This window comes from Phycodurus eques, chromosome 10 (genome assembly GCF_024500275.1).
Source record: "Phycodurus eques isolate BA_2022a chromosome 10, UOR_Pequ_1.1, whole genome shotgun sequence".
Taxonomy (NCBI): domain Eukaryota; kingdom Metazoa; phylum Chordata; class Actinopteri; order Syngnathiformes; family Syngnathidae; genus Phycodurus; species Phycodurus eques.
In genome coordinates, this window is record NC_084534.1 from 20,926,151 (window position 1) to 20,945,539 (window position 19,389).

General features: G+C 39.9%; 1 protein-coding gene across 1 annotated transcript; it reads right to left on the reverse strand.

Moving 5' to 3' along the window:
* Window positions 1–695: 695 nt before the first annotated feature.
* Window positions 696–19,240, reverse strand: eif4enif1 (eukaryotic translation initiation factor 4E nuclear import factor 1). The gene is given in 20 exon segments (XM_061688427.1): window positions 696–2,259; window positions 2,852–3,022; window positions 3,135–3,449; window positions 3,531–3,654; window positions 3,735–3,816; window positions 4,583–4,719; window positions 4,941–5,029; window positions 9,809–9,995; window positions 10,150–10,224; window positions 10,733–11,004; window positions 11,331–11,504; window positions 11,594–11,732; window positions 12,338–12,472; window positions 12,474–12,493; window positions 12,589–12,787; window positions 13,052–13,329; window positions 14,154–14,281; window positions 16,477–16,550; window positions 16,632–16,769; window positions 18,749–19,240. Coding segments are annotated over 19 exon segments (2,889 nt in total). The 5' UTR covers window positions 16,734–16,769; window positions 18,749–19,240; the 3' UTR covers window positions 696–2,071.
* Window positions 19,241–19,389: the final 149 nt, after the last annotated feature.

Consider the following 19,389-nt stretch of genomic DNA (forward strand, 5'->3'; position numbering starts at 1 on the left):
ACCAAAATGAGTGAGAGTAACACTTTTAGACTCGGTTTTACAGAAGGTACATTTATCGATGTCAAGACATTTTTAGATCTCAGTGGTAGATGGGTAAATATGTAAAAATTTAAAATGTAATTCTGTGACATGTCACGATTCAGCAGCAACCTGTCAATTTGAATGTCCACGGAACCAACGTAATAATATAGCCAACAAAAACACATGTTCAATGTTGACATTATTATTAAGATGCTAATTTTTTCATCCCATTTAAGGTAGATTAACACCGAACCATACAAAAACCTGGCAAGCAAAATCAGTTCGATATTGGTTGGGCACACTGGATATTCAGCAGCAACCTGTCAATTTGAATGTCCACGGAACCAACGTAATAATATAGCCAACAAAAACACATGTTCAATGTTGACATTATTATTAAGATGCTAATTCTTTCATCCCATTTAAGGTAGATTAACACCGAACCATACAAAAACCTGGCAAGCAAAATCAGTTTGATATTGGTTGGGCACACTGGATAACTTGTCTGTTGCTTAATTTAAAAAAGGTTCAATACTTTGGTTTATAAACAAAGATTCTCTCACAGTTAAGCTTTCAGGCCAGTATTAACATATTTGCCTGGTCTTTTAATTGTAACTGCACTATTGAAAATTGGCAACATGTTTTACAGAAGATATTTTTTATTAGTGGAAAAAATTGCATTCAAGACAGTATTAACCTAGCTAGCATCAACATTTTCCAAAAATGTCACATCCAGCATAAAAGCTGCCAACTAAACCTTATTTCACATTATATAATTTAGCCTCTGACAATAGTCATTTTTGGCCTTTAGATGCTTCCACGACCATCGCGACAACCGAATTAACAATGGGGAGTCCACCCAAACGAAAATGGGTAGACACTTCTCTCCATATTTAATGATTGTAGTTTTACATCCCAAAAGAGCGATACAATTCCTAATTGTGACATGCCTCTGACATAAGATGAATACTTGGGTTTCCACACAAACACTTAGGCTAGAGCTGTCCTAGCCTAGGCGTATGAAGTGATCAAGTCTGCTCAGATGAAGGGGGAAATGTCTTCAAAGACAAACACAACAGTCCAGTTGCAATCAATTCACTTCCCTGAGAATACATTGACATGAAAGACTATTCACAGGAAAGCCTTACTCTAGTTTGAAAATTTGTGACATTTCAATTTAACATATCTGGCATGATTTTAACCATTTAAATGACTGAGGTCATGCAAAAAGGTCTTTAAAAGCACACCACTCCTGCACATTTATACATTTACATGTCAATGGTGGGGGTATACCGTACAAAAATAATATTCCAAATTGTTTGTCACCATTTTATTTATTTATTCTATTTGTGCTTGATAACTTAATAGCACAAAAAAATGAATCCAGACACCTCCAGAAATTGTGAGACTGCCTCTTGTGGCAGCTTGGATGGGAGAGGTTACAGTTCCAAAGGAAAACAAAAATACACAGAAGGCACAACCAGCAGTCCCTTGGAGTAGTCTTGAAATGATCCTGCTTGTCACATCTACGGAAGTGAGCCACCAGCAAGGGAAGAGAACACACCCAACCGCCCCGTCCTTCGCTTGCAGTAGCTCTCAGTGCAGTTCATGAGGAAAACTAAAGTCTACAAAAGGAGTGCTACACGCTTTTAGTGACAGTCTAACAGCATTTAAACTTGACATGATAGTTTCACCTCCCCTATACCTAGAAAAAGAAACCATTGCTATATACAGGGGGACTAAGATAAGTTCCCATCATCTGTACAATCGTGAATATACATAACTTACTTCCAAATTTACTTCTAGAGTCTAATACAAAAAGAGAGGGACAAAAAAAAAAAAAAAAAAAAAAAAAAAAAAGACACTTAGCTGCAGTAACAAATCTCCAATGCCCAGTTTACATAATCTGTAAGAGCTTTGACTGAGGTTGGAGTCGAAAAGACTGTCCAGGTGTGTGCTGTGGCTTCAAATTAAAGTTCACATTTAAATGCATCAATCAGGGAGAGAAAGGGGAAAATATATTTTGCTGTCCACCTCAGCATCAAGTCCCTTAAGGCCGGAACTCCAACTCATCTACACTTATGACCTTGGCCGGCATGGAAGGGAGTTGTTGATCCAGCACGTCAGATCCAAACCACTTGGCCAGGCCTGGAGGGGGACTTCTGTCGTGTTGCTGGGGGCCATTCATCCGATGAAGCCCTTGGCTCTGAGACTGTGGACCTGGGACGCCCTGATGTACTGCAAGAGGAGAACAATGTTTAAAACAAACACTGACAGTGCAAGAACACAATGGCTAACAAATAAAATAAAGGCACTCAAACTTTGGCAAACTAATGTACTATTATGACAATCTTGCTCGGCTTCAAAGTGGCAGACAGTGGTGTGACGCATTTGCCCCTTCCTGATTTTTTTTTTTTTTGCATGTTTGTCACACTTAAAAGTTAAGTGTGACAAACATGTTTGTTTCCATTCGGAGTTTGTTTACTTGTGTCTTTGACTAATTAAATGTTTGAAATGTCTTTGACTAATTAAATGTTTGAGGAGTGTGACAAATATGCAAAAAAATAAGAAATCAGGAAGGGGCAAACACCTTCACACCACTGTATGCCAGCCTTCGAAAATTTCTCAGAATGCCCAGGAGGCAGAAAACAGTACTACACCCCTGATTTTACATCTAACATCCAATTTCAAAATGACAAATTGACCCATCATTATCTGCATGCATCTGTGTCCTCTTTTCACATTGCATCTCCTTGCTACCATATATTGTAAATTTTGTGCACACTATACACAGCGCTAATAAGAATTTATAATGATAAATTTTACTTGCTTTGTCTCTGTTGAAGTTGCTGCTGCATCATTGCAAGCTGCATCTGACTGTTTGCTCTGGGAGGTAGAAGCGGGTGCCCTGCTGTTGCACTCAGAGGGTACAGTGTTTGGCCCAGTATTGCAGGGGGCAAGCCTTGAAGTTGCGCAAGGTCAACATGGGGTGGATATATACCTGAGAATGACAAGGACAAGACTCAGGCTTGTTCAAATAATGTGATGTAGAATTTAGGATGTGTTCATCTAGCATGTTAAGAAAAGAAAGATTGTGTTGGGTAAACATTTACCTGCTTGGACCAGCGCTGGTCCAAGCTGCTGGGGTTGGATTCCCTGTGCAAACATTCGTTGAACCACATTGGGGTGGAGCTGAGGAGGAGGGCGCACCATTGGTACGTGGGATAGCAGTGGTACTGGGTAGACAGAACGTGGGAAAGAAGAGAGTGGTCCTGGCGGTGCTGTGGTAGCCGTATGATGTCTGGTAGAATGTGGCCTGAGACGCTCCTGGTCCTTGCTTGGCAAAGTCTTAGAGCTGGACTTTACGCTGCCAGACTGGGTGCCATTCCCTTCCGTCGCTTCCATGTGTAAACTCGGCAAGTTGTTCTCTGCAATCGCAAGAGCAATGTCCAAATTTAGTAATCTCTAATTTAGATTTAGAACTTTCAAGCCAAATAAAGGCTATGTACCATCTTGAGAGTATGCTGCTGCCTCGTCTTTGGTCTCTGAGCGACTTGATGGATCATCTTTGCTTTTCTCTTTTGTTGCATACATTTTGCGGATAACAGACGTAGGTGTAAATGATGGCGACAACTGTTGCAAGAGAAAAAATAAATTCTGCTTTGCTTCTGTGGGACAAAATTTATGTCAGGGAGGATAAAGCTTACACTTACCATACTGGTGACAGCACTGCCTGGTGAGTTTCTCCCAGCAAGCTGGGGGCCTGGACCAGGGGAGCGGTTAAGACGCTGTGGACTGAAACAAGTGCACCAAATTTAAGCAAGCAAGTAAAAAAAAACAATTGAATTAGACTGTACAACATAATTCAGTGAGGATTGTACTGCTCATTCTGGTGTGCGTGCCTTGGCCGCCGGGGCACAGCATAATACATACTACAGTGGACCCCGACTATTTGCAGGAGATGGGGACCGCGCCAGACTGCGAATAGCAAAAATCTGTAATAACTGACAGCCATAACTGCCATGGGAGGAATTGACAAAAATAAATAAAAGCATGAAAATACAACCAAGTAGTAGTTTTCGCAACCCCCCCATAAGAATGCATAGATGAAGCCGAAACAAGACCATCTCAACTACATTGCAATAATGTTAGTTGTTTTTTGCAGAGGATAAAAATGCCTGTGAGTATAGTTGTATGCATGTGTTGCTCCTGTTTGAGTTCAAATGTTAAGGTTTATTACCACAACATGGATGCTAGTTTCATTGCCTTGTCTGTAGCAATTTTTGTGCGAGTTAGTATTAAGCCTTTCGTGAGGCAACGTTAATGCGCTTTTGTTAAATGTGTTATTCTTTGTTTAACGTAAACTGCCACTGAGTGGCAATAAACAACTTTTGAAGACTTGTTTACAATCTGCCAAACTACTCTTTTTGTGAAGTTTGCTGCAACCATAGCATGTGCTTATAAACTAAATTATTGCTCATTACCAAAGGAGGGGAGAGCGAAAAATCAGTCCAAAAAAAGGGGCATTGTTCATTTTCAAGCTAAATGAGAAATCACTCACCGATTTCGAAAAGATTTGTCCTGTTGTATCCTGTTGTATCCAGACGGGAACTGGTGATGGGCATGCAGTGCAAGATCCTGTTGAAATGCTAAGGCTTCGAGATCTGCATGATTCACTGGCATCGAGAGCGGCCTCATCTGGCAAACAGTAAAACAGCTTGAATAGATCACTAATATACTGTGAATTAATCCTCTCCACTCCAAAAGAAAAATATAAAAAAAGAAAAAAAATGTTCTGAGACTAAATCCATTCAACAAGTGGTACATAATTATGTTCAGGTTCATGGGGTCATTTATGATACAGCACAGACACTGGCAAAGTCAATTAAATAATTCTACTAAGCAACCAGTCACGCTACCTGGTGCTGGGGTGCAGACGCTGGGCTCATAGACCTGTGAACCTCAGCATATGGTTCCGCCATCATGGGCTGAGCACCAACAGGAAAGCCTTGTGGTAACATGAGAGAGAAAGATCAATAAAGTACCCATCAATAGCTTTGTTCTGAGTGTACCTCATAAAATTAAAACTGAAGATGACAGTTAACTATATACACAGGAAGTCTCTTTAAAGTCTTAGCCGTAAAATATATAATTTTTTCTTAACCCCCCGAGGGAGCTTTAAAAAAAAAAAAAAAAAAAGTTCACCACACAGGATTCCAAAAGACAAAATTGCTCTCAGCTTGTGCTGGACAAGATTTAAAGGTCCCCTTCCATCAGAAGCAATTTTTTTTTCTGTTTTATGCATCACATACCATAATTTCTCATGCATTATATGCTCTCCATTATAATGTGCACCCAAAAAAGAAATCAAGTCCACCCATATACAATGTGCACCCCATTATTCTCCATCCATATGTTTATATGGTATAAAAGTTGTTTTAATTTCTGATCAATTCTAAGTTAATACTGCGATGTATTCGCTCCAACGATGTGTTTAATACTGTGGCAGACCGTAGTGATTTAGTTTGGACATTGTGGTTTTATGGAGGTATTTTCCCCTCCCACATGGACACTGTCACATGAGCAGACTTGCACAACAGTGAAAACTGGACTTTACGCCGATCTGATCAGTGTTATCGGTATGGTCCGATAATTAGCATTTTATGATGATGGGCTTTCATGTTATAAGTCTCCGATCCGATCAATGACGTCATCGATCAGCTCCGCACAAGACATTTAACTCCGCGTCTTTGTCGCATATGAATCTAAAAGCTAGTTTATTTTTAGCCTTGTCACGTGTTTTGTTGCGCAGTAAATTTAACTGACGACCCAAAAATTTTTTTCAATCTTGTCGGTGAAAAAAAACACATCTGTGTGGGGCTATTTTTTGGTGTCTCAGACAAACAAGTTATTTGCAGTCTGTGCACAACTGAAGTACGTCGTGGGGGAACGTCATCTAAATGCTTCCAACACAACATATTTGATCGAGCACCTGAAGAATGTACAACCCCAATTCCAATGAAGTTGGGACGTTGTGATAAACAAATAAAAACAGAATACAATGTTTTGCAAATCATGTTCGACCTATATTTAATTGAATACACGACAAAGACAATATATTTAATGTTCAAACTGATAAACTTTGTTTTGAGGAAATAATTAACTTAGAATTTTATGGCTGCAACACGTTCCAAAAAAGCTGGGACAGGGTCATGTTTACCACTGTTTTACATCACCTTTTCTTTTAACAACATTCAATAAAGGTTTGGGAACTGAGGACACTAATAGTTGAAGCTTTGAAGGTGGAATTATTTCCCATTCTTGCTTGATGTGCAGCTTTAGCTGTTCAACAGTCCGGGGTATCCGTTGTCGTATTTTACGCATCATAATGCGCCACACATTTTCAATGGGAGACAGGTCTGGAGTGCAGGCAGGCCAGTCTAGTACCCGCACTCTTTTACTACAAAGCCAAGCGGTTGTAACACATGCAGAAAGTGGTTTGGCATTGTCTTGCAGAAATAAGCAGGGGCATCCATGAAAAAGACATTGCTTGGGTAGCAGCATATGTTTCTCCAAAACCTGTATGTACCTTTCAGCATTAATGGTGCCTTCACAGATGTGTAAGTTACCCATGCCATTGGCACTAACACAGCCCCATACAATCACAGATGCTGGGTTTTGAACTTTGCGTCCATAACAGTCCGGATGGTTCTTTTCCTCTTTGGCCCGGAAGACAAGACGGTCACAATTTCCAAAAACAATTTGAAATGTGGACTCGTCGGACCACAGAACACTTTTCCACTTTTCATCTGTCCATCTTAGATGAGCTCGGCCCAGAGAAGCCGGCGGTGTTGGGTGTTGTTGATAAATGGCTTTTGCTTTGCACAGTAGAGTTTCAAGTTGCACTTACGGATGTAGCGCCGAACTGCATTTACTGACATTGGTTTTCTGAAGTGTTCCTGAGCCCATGTGGTGATATCCTTGACACATTGTCGGTTTTTGATGCAGTGCCGCCTGAGGGATCGAAGGTCACGGGCATTCAATGTTGGTTTTCGGCCTTGCCGCTTACATGCAGTGATTTCTCCAGATTCTCTGAACCTTTTGATGATATTATGGACCGTAGATGATGAAATCCCTAAATTTCTTCCAATTGTACATTGAGGAACATTGTCCTTAAACTGTTCGAATATTTTCTCACCCCATCTTTGCTTGTGAATGACTGAGCAATTCAGGGAAGCTCCTTTTATACCCAATCATGGCACCCACCTGTTCCCAATTAGCCTGTTCACCTGTGGGATGTTCCAAACAGGTGTTTGATGAGCATTCCACAACTTTCTCAGTCTTTTTTGCCACCTGTCCCAGCTTTTTTGGAACGTGTTGCAGCCATAAAATTCCAAGTTAATGATTATTTCCTCAAAACAATAAGGTTTATCAGTTTGAACATTAAATATCTTGTCTTTGTAGTGTATTCAATTAAACATAGTTTGAACATGATTTGCAAATCATTGTATTCTGTTTTTATTTATGTTTAACACAATGTCCCAGCTTCATTGGAATTGGGGTTGTACACGAGGAGCATGCCGCGTTCAAGCAACGCAGCCGGGGGGGGGGCAGTCAAACAGACCATTATTTCTGTCATGTTGTAATGTTGATTTGACCTAAACCTATGTCAGTAGCCAATCCTTGAATGTCCGCTAGAGGAAATTGGTGTTTTAACTTTTGTCTAAAATGCAAGAGAATAATTTGAGCTGGGACAGCTCCAGCACACCCGCAACCCTTGTAAGGATAAGCTGTACAGAAAATGGGTGGATGGACAGATACAGTACACAAGTATATACAATAAATTAACAAGTCATGTAAATAGACATTGCTCCATATCTTGTGATCGGATCGGTGATTTTTAAAATATATATATATATTTTTTTTAAACTTGATCGGCCCCAAAAATCCTGATCGTGTAAAGCCTAGTGAAAACGAGACTGGTTGTGTCTGGAGGCCAGTCTCACTCCTGGTGCAACATAAAGTTAAGACCTTGAATTTGAGCGATTCTGGTTCCTCATTTCGATTCTGGTTCCAAACGATTCTCGAGTCATATTCTTTGAGGGGGCCGGGTCAAAAAAGTTTGCATGGTTTAAATAAAGGCTGTGCAAATTATGAACATCCGTTTTCTTATCAGCTCGCAGCAGACTAAAATGAACATTTGACTCGGTTCTTTATAACCAGTATCAATAAACCTATGAACTAAAAGGAAAAGTGTGTGGAACTAACCCAACTGACTTAATATTCATTACTTTGTTTCAACTAAAAGTTAAATATAGCATTGTTAAAATAGATGTGACTGTTGTATCATGTCAAATAGTTTATGTGCAAGTTTTAACGACTTCCTGTTTTAAGCTAGCCTTTTATTTTGAAGGCTATGCACTCTAACTCAGCATTTTGGCACAAAAGGTAACATCAGGACACTGGTGAATTTTGAAAACCAAAGTAAAACTAGACTGCAAGAAAGAGTAATGTACAGAACCAAATGCTATAAAACGATTCCTTTACCTATCCGCCGATGAGGCACAAGGTTAGGTTTTGTGAATTTCGTCCAAATTCATTCTGATGTAAAGTTGCTAGTTTGATCCTTAGTGACATTTTAGCTTAATGTTAAGCTTATACTGAGACTTTCTACTTTCTTTCCAGTATGGTGAAATGATTTTTAAAATGGTGTCTGTCATCAGCTCTTGCGCTGGTTTGAAGACTAAAATAAACACTAAAATCCATCAGTCCAAGCGTGCAACCTACCGTTTTAACTCAATGTTGGCATAGACGTATTTTATTGTTTCACACTCACCCAATTGACCGTTGACTTCACTGAAGCTCTGGGCGGTGTAGGCTGAGGCTCAGAGCGGGAGGGAGCATGTCAGACTTCTACACATCGTGAAAACCTCCTTTGCACAATATATTACAACTGTTGCACTGAGGCGACCTGTCATTTTAAGAAAGTTAAGACACTTTTTGTTCAACGCCACCATTGGGCACAAGCACATCTTTGTGTGCATTCTTAGTTGGTTTTTGCTGCTCCTTTGTTGGTTTTCTTCAGGGGCGGTGGAATATAGGCATCGAAACTGGGAACCCAAATTTTAAAATTTGAACGATTCCGGCAGAACAAGAATGTTAGTCAACCCCAATTCACATTATTACAACTATTTAGGGGACAAACTGACAAAACAGCACTAAGTATGCTGGGAAATCCTGTCATAGTTAACTGCCATGTTTTAACAGTGATGTCAATGTCAAAACATGGTGGCTTGCCATCAGAGAATGTCCCAGAAAAAAGTGGCAGAGGAGCATAATGTGTGTTCTGTGTGTGTAAATAACAGCAATAAGTTCATTTCACATACGGTCTGAACGTAAAGACATCGAAGGACACGGCATCGCTATGAACGCTTGGCCACCCCAAGCTTCTAGACTCGAGTAGATGTCATGATATGGACATATCAGAGCCAAGCTGTTTTCCATATTCAAATTGGGGAAGATGGACAATCCAATCTGAGCTAAGGTTATTTACATGTCCCATATTAATGAGAAATCCGTCAGTCTCAAATGTCAGGTGGTAAAGACCAACTACAATAGCTTGAAAAAGGACATCTTGGGCATTTCCAACCCAAATTATCTTGCAACCCTGATAAAGACTTCAAAGATTATAAAAAATAATAATGAAGGGGACCTTTAAAGTATTTTTTCAAATTGTGGTTTTACAAGTCTCTTTCAAAAATGAGATGTTTGAACCTTTTGTTATTACCTGCTGAATGTTGCAAGTGACTGTTAAAGTAGTCTGGTGAAAGTGACCTCTGAGGGAAGAGAGGTGGTGAGGGACCTTTGTGCAGCAGGCCATGTACAGAGTTGGGAGCAAGTGAGACCTCAGAGTTGCCCAAAAGGTTGCAAAGTAGCACTGGGGAGCGACTAGGAGCAGGCCCTCCTAAGAGCTCCTGTTGTAAAACATTTCCAGGATATATTACACCAAAACTAAGAGCTGTTGATCAGCAAAAATGTGGGGTGGATAATATTTTCCAGCATACAAACATTACAGTTGATTCTTCAGATTGGTGTTCACAAGAATGATTGTAAAAGGACACCCATTACCTGGAATATGTTTTTCGGTTGCTGAGGAGGTATCGGAACTTCAGTCAGTGCCACCATAGCTTGGTCTAAAGGTTGCTGAAATTATGAACAAGGAGACTGAATTTATGAATGTGCAATGGAACCCTTGTTTCCTCATCGAAATGCCAATGAGCATCATGCAATGTGAAGCTTGAGGTGGAGCTTTTTGGAGTATGACAAATAGCATGAATACGGACTTGCCAAATGTTTGAGAACATCGCTACTTTGCTAATTCTCAACAAACTGCAACACTGGACACTCAGAGAATGTGTGTTTCTTTAGCAAGACCATTAGAATTGGTCTGGTTTTAACTTTGGGCAAGCCAATTCTGAAGTCAAAATGAATTATTTTAACAAATCCATAGTCCCAAACATCAGCACAAGCTTCACTTGCATAAAAGCAGTGTTCACAATTCACATCATGACAATTTAGGCTGAGAAGCAAATTTATGCCCATCACTTATCAAATTAATGTTTCCAAACAATGTTTTGGCATCTCTAACAGCGAACTATTCATTAGGCTCCTACTTGTTAGTCTACTACAAACTTTTAAGAGAAATACTTACATTGCTTGAGTTGGTTTTAGGGTGAGTTGGCAGAGTTCCACTTGCCTTCATGCTGCTAACCAGTTTATTAAAGGCTGACATGTCTGTGTCACTCGACCGTGGACGAGCACTAGGACCACCTGTTAAAGCCTCTTCTAAGTGCTCAGCCATGAAGGGCGTACCGTTTCCTCTCCGTGGAGGCGCTACCTTTTGCATTTGTGGTTCTGAGCCCAGTTTCATGCCCTTCATTCCTCCTTCCACCTCCTCCAGGGACAGCACTGCTCCAGAATGAGCTACAGTTGGAATAATGCCAGTCATTTAACTAATCTTGACAAATATAGAATACAGTCAACTTGTTAGACCAAGTGGTATTTGTAAACAAGAAGAAATAATTTTGAAACAATTCAGTTCACAATACTGCATTTTGAGTTGAGTAGCTTTTAAATAAAATATACATTAATAGTCAATCTGCCTTATACCTAAAAAAAAAAAAAGCATACACTTCACAAACTTACAACTCGTAACATCTGACTACAAAATGGGAGTCTGCAATTATATTAAAAAACTGTTGCCATGACTACACCAATGTACCGTTTGGTCGAACTAAGAAGTGACTCACTGTTTTCCCGTAGCCGAGCCTTGTTGAGCGAAAGGTTGGAGAGAAGAGGCTTCAGGTCTACTTTAGCCTTGTGCAACAGCTCCAGTATGTCCACCTTCTCCTTGCACTCTGATTGAATGGGTGTGAAAAATGGGGCAGGACCTTGGCCAGAGGATGTGCCAAGGGCTTCAAGCCCTTCAGCAGAGAAAAAAGTTGCAAGATTTAGTACAAAGTTGACTTCTCCTCAGCACTTACTGGGGGAAAATAAAAAATAAAAATTTAACCTGCTAGTTTTTCCAATTCCTCATGCGGAGTGGACCTCAGACTGCTGGAGCAGCTGCCTGAAGGGCTCAAGTTACTGGAGAACCATTGACTGAAGCGGCTAGCTGATACAGGCCCTTCCCCTAAAACATCCTCTATCATCTAAAAAGACAAACCGAGACTGTGACAGTGGAAAAACCCAATCATGAGCACAGGCAAAGGGTGTGAGCACATAAGTGGCACTTACATTAAGGCCACTTTCCATCATTTTATTCAATTAGCACAAAGTGTGCCAGAAGACCAAGACAACTGTCCAGCAACATCAAGAGCAACTCACAATGTAAGGTCCTAAACCCTTCCCAAACCTCACCACTTTGGTTGATCATTAATAAACCTAGTTGGTCAATTTGTGAATGAGATGTAGCTGTCATGATGGGCATAAATTTGGAAAAAAGAGAATGCTTGCATCTCATGCAAAAGTCTTCGGGAGAAATAAAACAAAATAGGAACATTCAGTGATGATGTGACCATCTCAGACCAAGTCCCAGCAGTCAAGGTTATCTAGAAGTGATGTTTAGTTTCACATATTTATCATGGATAGATACTGTAAACCCAGACGAAGAATAAGAAAATGTAATTGAGAGATTACATGAAAACATCTTGTTAATCTTTGATTTGAATAAAAGTGTTATTGTAAATACAGACACCCCATTTGTGACATCTACACCTTTGGACCCAAGAACACCTCCGTGCAACCCAGTACTTACCGACGCCAATCCTGGCATGGTCTTCTCCAGATTGAAAAATTCGTTGAAGTCAAAGTCACCAGTGGAATGCTCTGGCAGCACATCAGCGTGGGGAACTTCCTGATCGGCTGAAGATCGCAGACTCACATTTTGTTCCTACTAGCTGTCCATTACACTCTACGAATTGCGATAAAATGCAACAAATTCTAAAGAATCACCATCATGACAGTCCACTCACAATATAGATTTTTGTTATGTTTTTTTGGACTTGCCTTCTTTCACGGACTCTGTCCTCTTCCTTGAGCGCCTGGACTTGCGTCTGTCATCTTCCAGAATTTTATCATCAAATCCAATGAGCTCGATCGTCTCAGACTGGCTCGTAGGACCACCAGAGAACCACTCTGGCTCCTCCTCTGCGTAAGAGTCATTCCTTCTCCGTTCACTAAACACACGTTTATCTCCAAAATCTCTCTGCACCACAAAGAAGGCGAAGGATCAAACGAATTATAGGTCCGCATAGGCAAAGATACTTGATTGCTGAAGTGAGAGGGGGGGGGGAGATAAATAAATGTTTAAAAAAGGCTATTTTTAGTTTTTGCTACAAATGCTAGATTTTGGAAGGTCTGTAAGAAAGGTCAAATAGATTTCTGCTGTCTAAATTATAATTTAACCTCAACGCATTTAATACTACTGTACAGTTAAGCCTGATTTAGAATGAATACATTGAGAACCAACCCTGAATCTTTTGTCTTTGAAGTTTCTGACATCCCGTTCCCTCTCCTTCTCAAGGCGGGCTTCTCTCTCAAAGGCCCGGGCAGTAATGATGCGACCACTTCCAATTCTTCGCGTCCCTCCTAATTGGAGAGTCTCATTCTCCTTATTTTCAAGTGGGCTGATGGGTCGGGAGGAGTGGAGCGTGGGCGCAGCGTTCCCTTGGCATCCACCTCCAAAGCTGCGACGCTGTGGGCTCAGTATGACATCCAAGTCATCCTCCTTTAACCTCTCACGAGGATCTGAATAAAAATGCAGCGCACAGACTATTCCATAATCCGTTTTTGTAAATTTGACACACCACTGAGAAGAATGTTGTTAACAACACTGCCAAATTACAATGATTAGGAAAAAAACTATAAAATGAGGCTTCAAAATCTTGCCAAATCAAGCCACACTCTCAATTCTCAAATGCTGTGGGTGTGTCCACTGAATGCCCCTGTCCACATGCTGATTGTCACCCCCCCCAGCAAATGCAAGTTGCAATTGAGCAGGATAATGGCTGAAGCAAACAAAGGCGCAGAAGGGGAAGAAGAAAAAAAAAAAAAAAAAGAAAAAGAAAAAAAAAAAAAAAAAAAAAAAAAAAAAAAAAGACTGAAATGGTTGAACATCTCCGCCATTGAGTTTCTCAGTCTTTGCGTATTTTCAGCAACTACCAAACATGGATAACGAATTTAGAAACAATATCTGCATTTACTACACTAGGGTCTTTAAATAAATGAATAAAATAAAAATAAAAAAAAATAAAAATTAAAAACTTCAGCTTGCATTTGGTGTGGTTAATTTCAAAATAACTTTCGAACTATTGACAAAGTGAAAAAGGGCTTGTCAGGAAGGACATACTATGAGCAAACAGTGCTGGCAGAGTAAACAGTATACTCTTCAATGCATGAAATAAATAAAAACAGACTAACACAATCAAATCCTCAATGAATTCCCCCCCCCCCAACTGCTAGTCAGTCAAGCACCATCAAAACAGTTAGTTTGAGTAATTCCACAATTTGTCAATGTTATGAGCATTATTATGAAGATGAATGATTTGATATCTTACTCTAAAGTAATTTACCTGGGATCCTTCGTTTCAGTGGAACTCTATCCTCCAAATATTCCTTCTTAAAACCTTCCAGTGGAGAATTACGCCCTGAGGTGGGATACAGCGAGGCGTGCCACTTCTCAGGGTCCCAGACGCCATCACTGTATCAAAACATTTGAAATAGCAATTAAAAAAAACAAAAAACGCATACTTGACTGACAGATAAAGGCAACATATGGGAAAATGGACTCAGTACAACAATATTGAGGTCACCAACATGATGACCACGGACAGCAGGTTGCCCGAAAGGACCACATGGAGACAGAAGGGCTGTTCTAAAAATAGCTCACCACTTATGGGACATTGCGATTTTTTTTTAGGAAGGAATGTTGTAGAAGTGGGGGCGGCACGGTTAGCACATCTGCCTCACAGTTCTGAGGACCCAGGTTCGAATCCGGCCTCGGCTGTGTGGAGTTTGCATGTTCTCCCTGTGCCGGCGTGGGTTTTCCCCAGGTACTCCGGTTTCCTCCCACATGCCAAAAACATGCATGTTAGGTTAATTGAACACTAAATTGCCCGCAAGTGTGAATGTGAGTGCGAATGGTTGTTTGTTTATGTGTGTCCTGTGATTGGTTGGCGACTAGTTCAGGGTGTACCCCGCTGAAGTACATCTAAGTAGGTGACTCTTGGGGCTGATATAGGGGTGCCTTCTTTGTTTAGAGACATACAAGGTATGTTAGAGACTGGAAGGAAAGAAAAAAAATAAATCCGGGACCGGTGTCACAAAAGGTATATTCAGACCCAAAATACAAATTTTCCCCTTCTGCGTGGGCCAGACAATCAACCAGCACGTCTAAAAAGAGATCCTGCAGTGTTTGCTTTGTTCAGTGCATGAGTAAAGACAAGAGACAACTAGTGGCTGTTTCACCATGACAACTCGCCTGCTCACAATGCCCTGCGCATCAGACAGTTCTTGGCCGAGAAAAGAAAACAGCGTGCTGCAGCGACCTCCCTACTCACCCGACCTGGCTCCATGTAATTAATTTCTCTTTCAAAGCTCAAGCGGGTCCTCAAGGAGATCAGTTTTGAAGCACACATTTAATATCTACTTATCACATTTTGGTTCAAATTACTTTTTAGTTTTGGGGTGGAAGTTGGACTTTCTTTCTCATGCAAATGCACAGGCAGGACTAGGGCTTGCTACAAAGCTACGGTATGTGGGGCTACTCAATGTTGCCAAATTAGAAACTTTTTTAGCTATATTTGGAGACTTGTCCAACCAGTGCAGCAACATTTTTCCAAACAACCGTGATGTCGAGGTTTGGCAAAATACAGAACGGCTTGCTCATTGACACATTTTCAGAAATGGGCAGAGAAAGGCTGTTTAATTTCACACTTGATGGGTGGACAGGCACTCCAAAGACCCAACTATTTGGAGGCAAACAAGTCCAATTTCAATTTGTCCCATTTAATCTCCAAAATGCCAGTAAAGCTGTTTTAAGATGCGATGAAATCAATTTCAGGCAATAAGTTAATTCTTAATGATCAGTGTATCAAATATGCCCATCCATCTTCAATTAGTTATCCTATTCAGGGTCATGGATGAGCTCGAGCCCACTAGCAGCTGACTTTGAATGGGAGGCAGACTGTCTGGATTGAATGTTTCCCAACCTTTATGGAGCCAAGGCACCCATTTTACATGAGAAACACTTATCACCCAACCAAACAAAGCATTAAAAATATGAATACTAAAATGATCTCAACTCAATTTACTCACAAACTTAAATTTGGGTCTGTTTAATTAAACACAAAGATGATCTACTCTGAGGAAGCCAATAAGCCATGGCATAGTCTGATGTACAAATGGGAACAGGTGGATACATTAATTGTACCTTCTGCCATCTAATGCAAGAGCATTTAATTGATTTGCTTGTCTCTATACATCGCTGGCATAGATGAAATTTATCATTGATAATTTTCAGACAAATTAAGGGAAATAGGACAATTTCCTACAGCACCCAGATGGCCACGCACAACAGCACCATTGTTGGGAATCACCGGATGAGGCAGTCAATCACATTGGACATGTAGACAACACACCAATTCAGTCAAGCATTAGGCAATTTGGAATCATCCATGAACACACTTATATTTTTGTAATGGGGGAGAAGCTAGAGTACCTGGATAAAAATTGCATTCTCCAGAGAAGGGCAAAAAACTGAAAACTCAAGCTCTTCGACTGTGAAGCAGTACATGCATGCGCCACCACGCTGCCTATTATGCCCCTACTAGTCCAAAAACTACATCCTTTACGCTTCAATAGACAATTTAGGTGCATCCTGTAATACATTCTTACCTGTCATATTTCTCTGAGAGACAGTCTGGCCTTTCATTGGAGATTGGTAGCTCTTTTATATCAAGAAGCTCCTCCTAAATATTGACAAATCCAAATTTAATAATACACATTAATGTATCAATCAAAAATGCAAACTATTTCCCCCTCTCCATCACCTTGGTATATCTATGCGGAGTTGTTGCTGCTGGTTCCATCTTAACTTTGTCCTGAGCAGCATCTCCGCCATTCTTCTCTTCAACACAAGCGTCACCGTCCATGGCAGAAACACAGCTTCAATCCAAGCAATGACTCTGCTGGGAAAAATAAGTTTGGATATTTTCAAAGGAACTACGGCATAACCGGCTGTATGAAATCACCATGAGAAAAGATGAATGCAGGCATTAACCAATGGAAAATATATTTATGGTTCGAGGCATTTAAATGCAGAACAAGATTAATGAAGAAAAAAAAAGTCATTGTTTTCAGCCCTAATACTGAGAGGTCAAACGTCAGTAGTAAACTTGACTCCATGTCATTGACAGACACAAATCAGGTGAGATGTCTTGGTGTTAGTGACTCAGACCTGAACGTTAAAAAAAAATAAAAAAAATAAATTAAATAATAATAAAAAACAAAAAACATCTAAATGTCATGACCAAGTCTACTGATTACCGCCTTAAGAACATCTCCAGAGTTCAAGATCTGTCCTAACAAAAAAACTGGTTTATATTTATTTTCAGTAAATCAGACTATTGTAACAGGTCTTTGAACAACAAAAACAAGGTGACAGCTGCAACTGGTCCAGAGTGCTGCTGCTCAAGTTCTTTCTGGTACCAGGAAACTGGACCACATCATGCCGGTCCTAAAATGTCTACATTGGCCTTCTCTGAGTCAAAAGAACAGATTTTAAAAACTCACTGATGTGTCTACAAAGCTCTGAATGGTCTTCGATTAAAAATAACAAAATTAAAAATAAAAGGTCAAGCCCTTTAGTTCCCTAATACAAGAGTTCAAACTTTTTATACCAAGTAACACCTAAAAAAAATACATCTCTCTGCAAATACCAGCATAATGACCAACATTCAAATGGAGTAGCGTAGTAGGCCCATATGTTCATCAAAACTCATTTAACGTAATATTGTCAGCCACTGTAACATGTACAGCTTGAATATTAGCACAGTGGTAAAACATTGTAAAGTTAAAAAAAAGCCCAACTTAAATGTTTCAAATAAAATGTATTGCACACAGGTGAAATTAAAATTGTACCCAACTAAGGGCTTGAAAGATAAAAACTGTTCTAAAAGTTTAATCCAAGTGTATTTTACCTAAAAGTTAAATACAACTCTGTACTTGAATGTACTGTGCTGGGTAAAAAAGACAAGTTGAAACAGCTGTAACTTGCAGTTTGAACATTTGATTAGATTTTTTTTCCATGTACCACTAGTGGTACCGGTACTATACCACTACTAGTGGTACCAATACCACACTATGAGACTCTCAGACATCATTCAATGAGTGTTTCCAGAAACAGAGGGAAACAGCATTTGGTTTCAATGCTCCTCCAACTGTCAGTAAATTTAAATCTGGCCTAAAAACTCTTGTTAATTGCTTCTTTTATCAGATGTCAAAAACATTTAATTTTCACCATCTTACCTTTGATTTAAGCTAAAACTTGACTTCCTGCTTTTTGTCATTTTACTTTTAAGCACTTTTCTGCTTTCATATTGGCATTTTATCTTAATTTTCATCTTTTCATTTAGTCTTGTTTCCAATCATTTATTTGCTTCTGTAAAGCACTGCGGACTCCCCTTATCTATAAATGATACTCTACGAATAAACTTGCCTTGTCTTTAAAGCCTTGAAACTGGATAACAATTGCCAGTCAACAGCATGCAAAAAAATATATAGTGACGTGGAAATTAGGAGGACGGAAACCCTTAAAGTTTGTCTAACGTTGGAGGCGCTGAAACCCACCTGACGTTACTATCCAATTAACGCGTTAATTGATTACAGCTTGCAGACTTACCAACAAGCGGTAGGAAATTGCTATTTGCCAAATTGATAGAAGCTGACCTCAAACAATTCATTGAAAGCAGTTAACACTTCAATATCACTGAGTGCGTTGAATGTTTGTTTTAGTTCATTTAAAGTCCGACACTCTTGTCTGTTTGTGAGCAAACATTACACCCCACGTCTCAAATTATTTATAAAAAAACAAAAATAAAAAAAGCATGTTGAGTACACAATTCACAGCGGTTTCAAAATGTACCACCTACATACAGAAATGACTTACCCGCTATGACGGCTGAATATGAAAGTGGTTGACCAATAGTTCACGTTTGTCAGCTAGCGAGCTAATCTAGCCGCTTCAGCTAGCTAGCCAGCCAGCCAGCTAACTAGCTGGAGAATGCCCACCCACCAAAATGTACACCGGCCGCGTTGTTGCAGTAATTTAAGAAAACGGGACTGTACTAGGGTGACTTGAATTAACTAGACCGTTTGAATCTTCTCAAAGAATAATCTGAAATACTTGTCTATGTCTATGAAATACTACACGTTCTCTCTTTTCCGAGTCGTAGCAGCAAATTTTCTCTGATCGCCGCTTTAAGAAGGTCCTCAGAAAGCTGACACAGTGCACCTTGTGCCTTTGTACAGTTCCAACTCGTCCGGTAAGTTTACTTGGTATCGTTGGGAAAATTAATATTACAGCATGAAGTCACTTATAATGATGATTTTAAAAAAAATCTAAATTATTTTGTGAAACTGTTACGACAATATATGCAAATATTTGAATTGTAATGAGGCATATACTTGGACAGCCAGTTATAGCTTTGGTGTGTGCTCGATTTGTGAACTTTGCTCACAAGCGTCACCGCTCGGCGTTTCATTAGTGCTGAAGTCAGTCAAGATCGAAACATCGCCGCCGACAAGGAA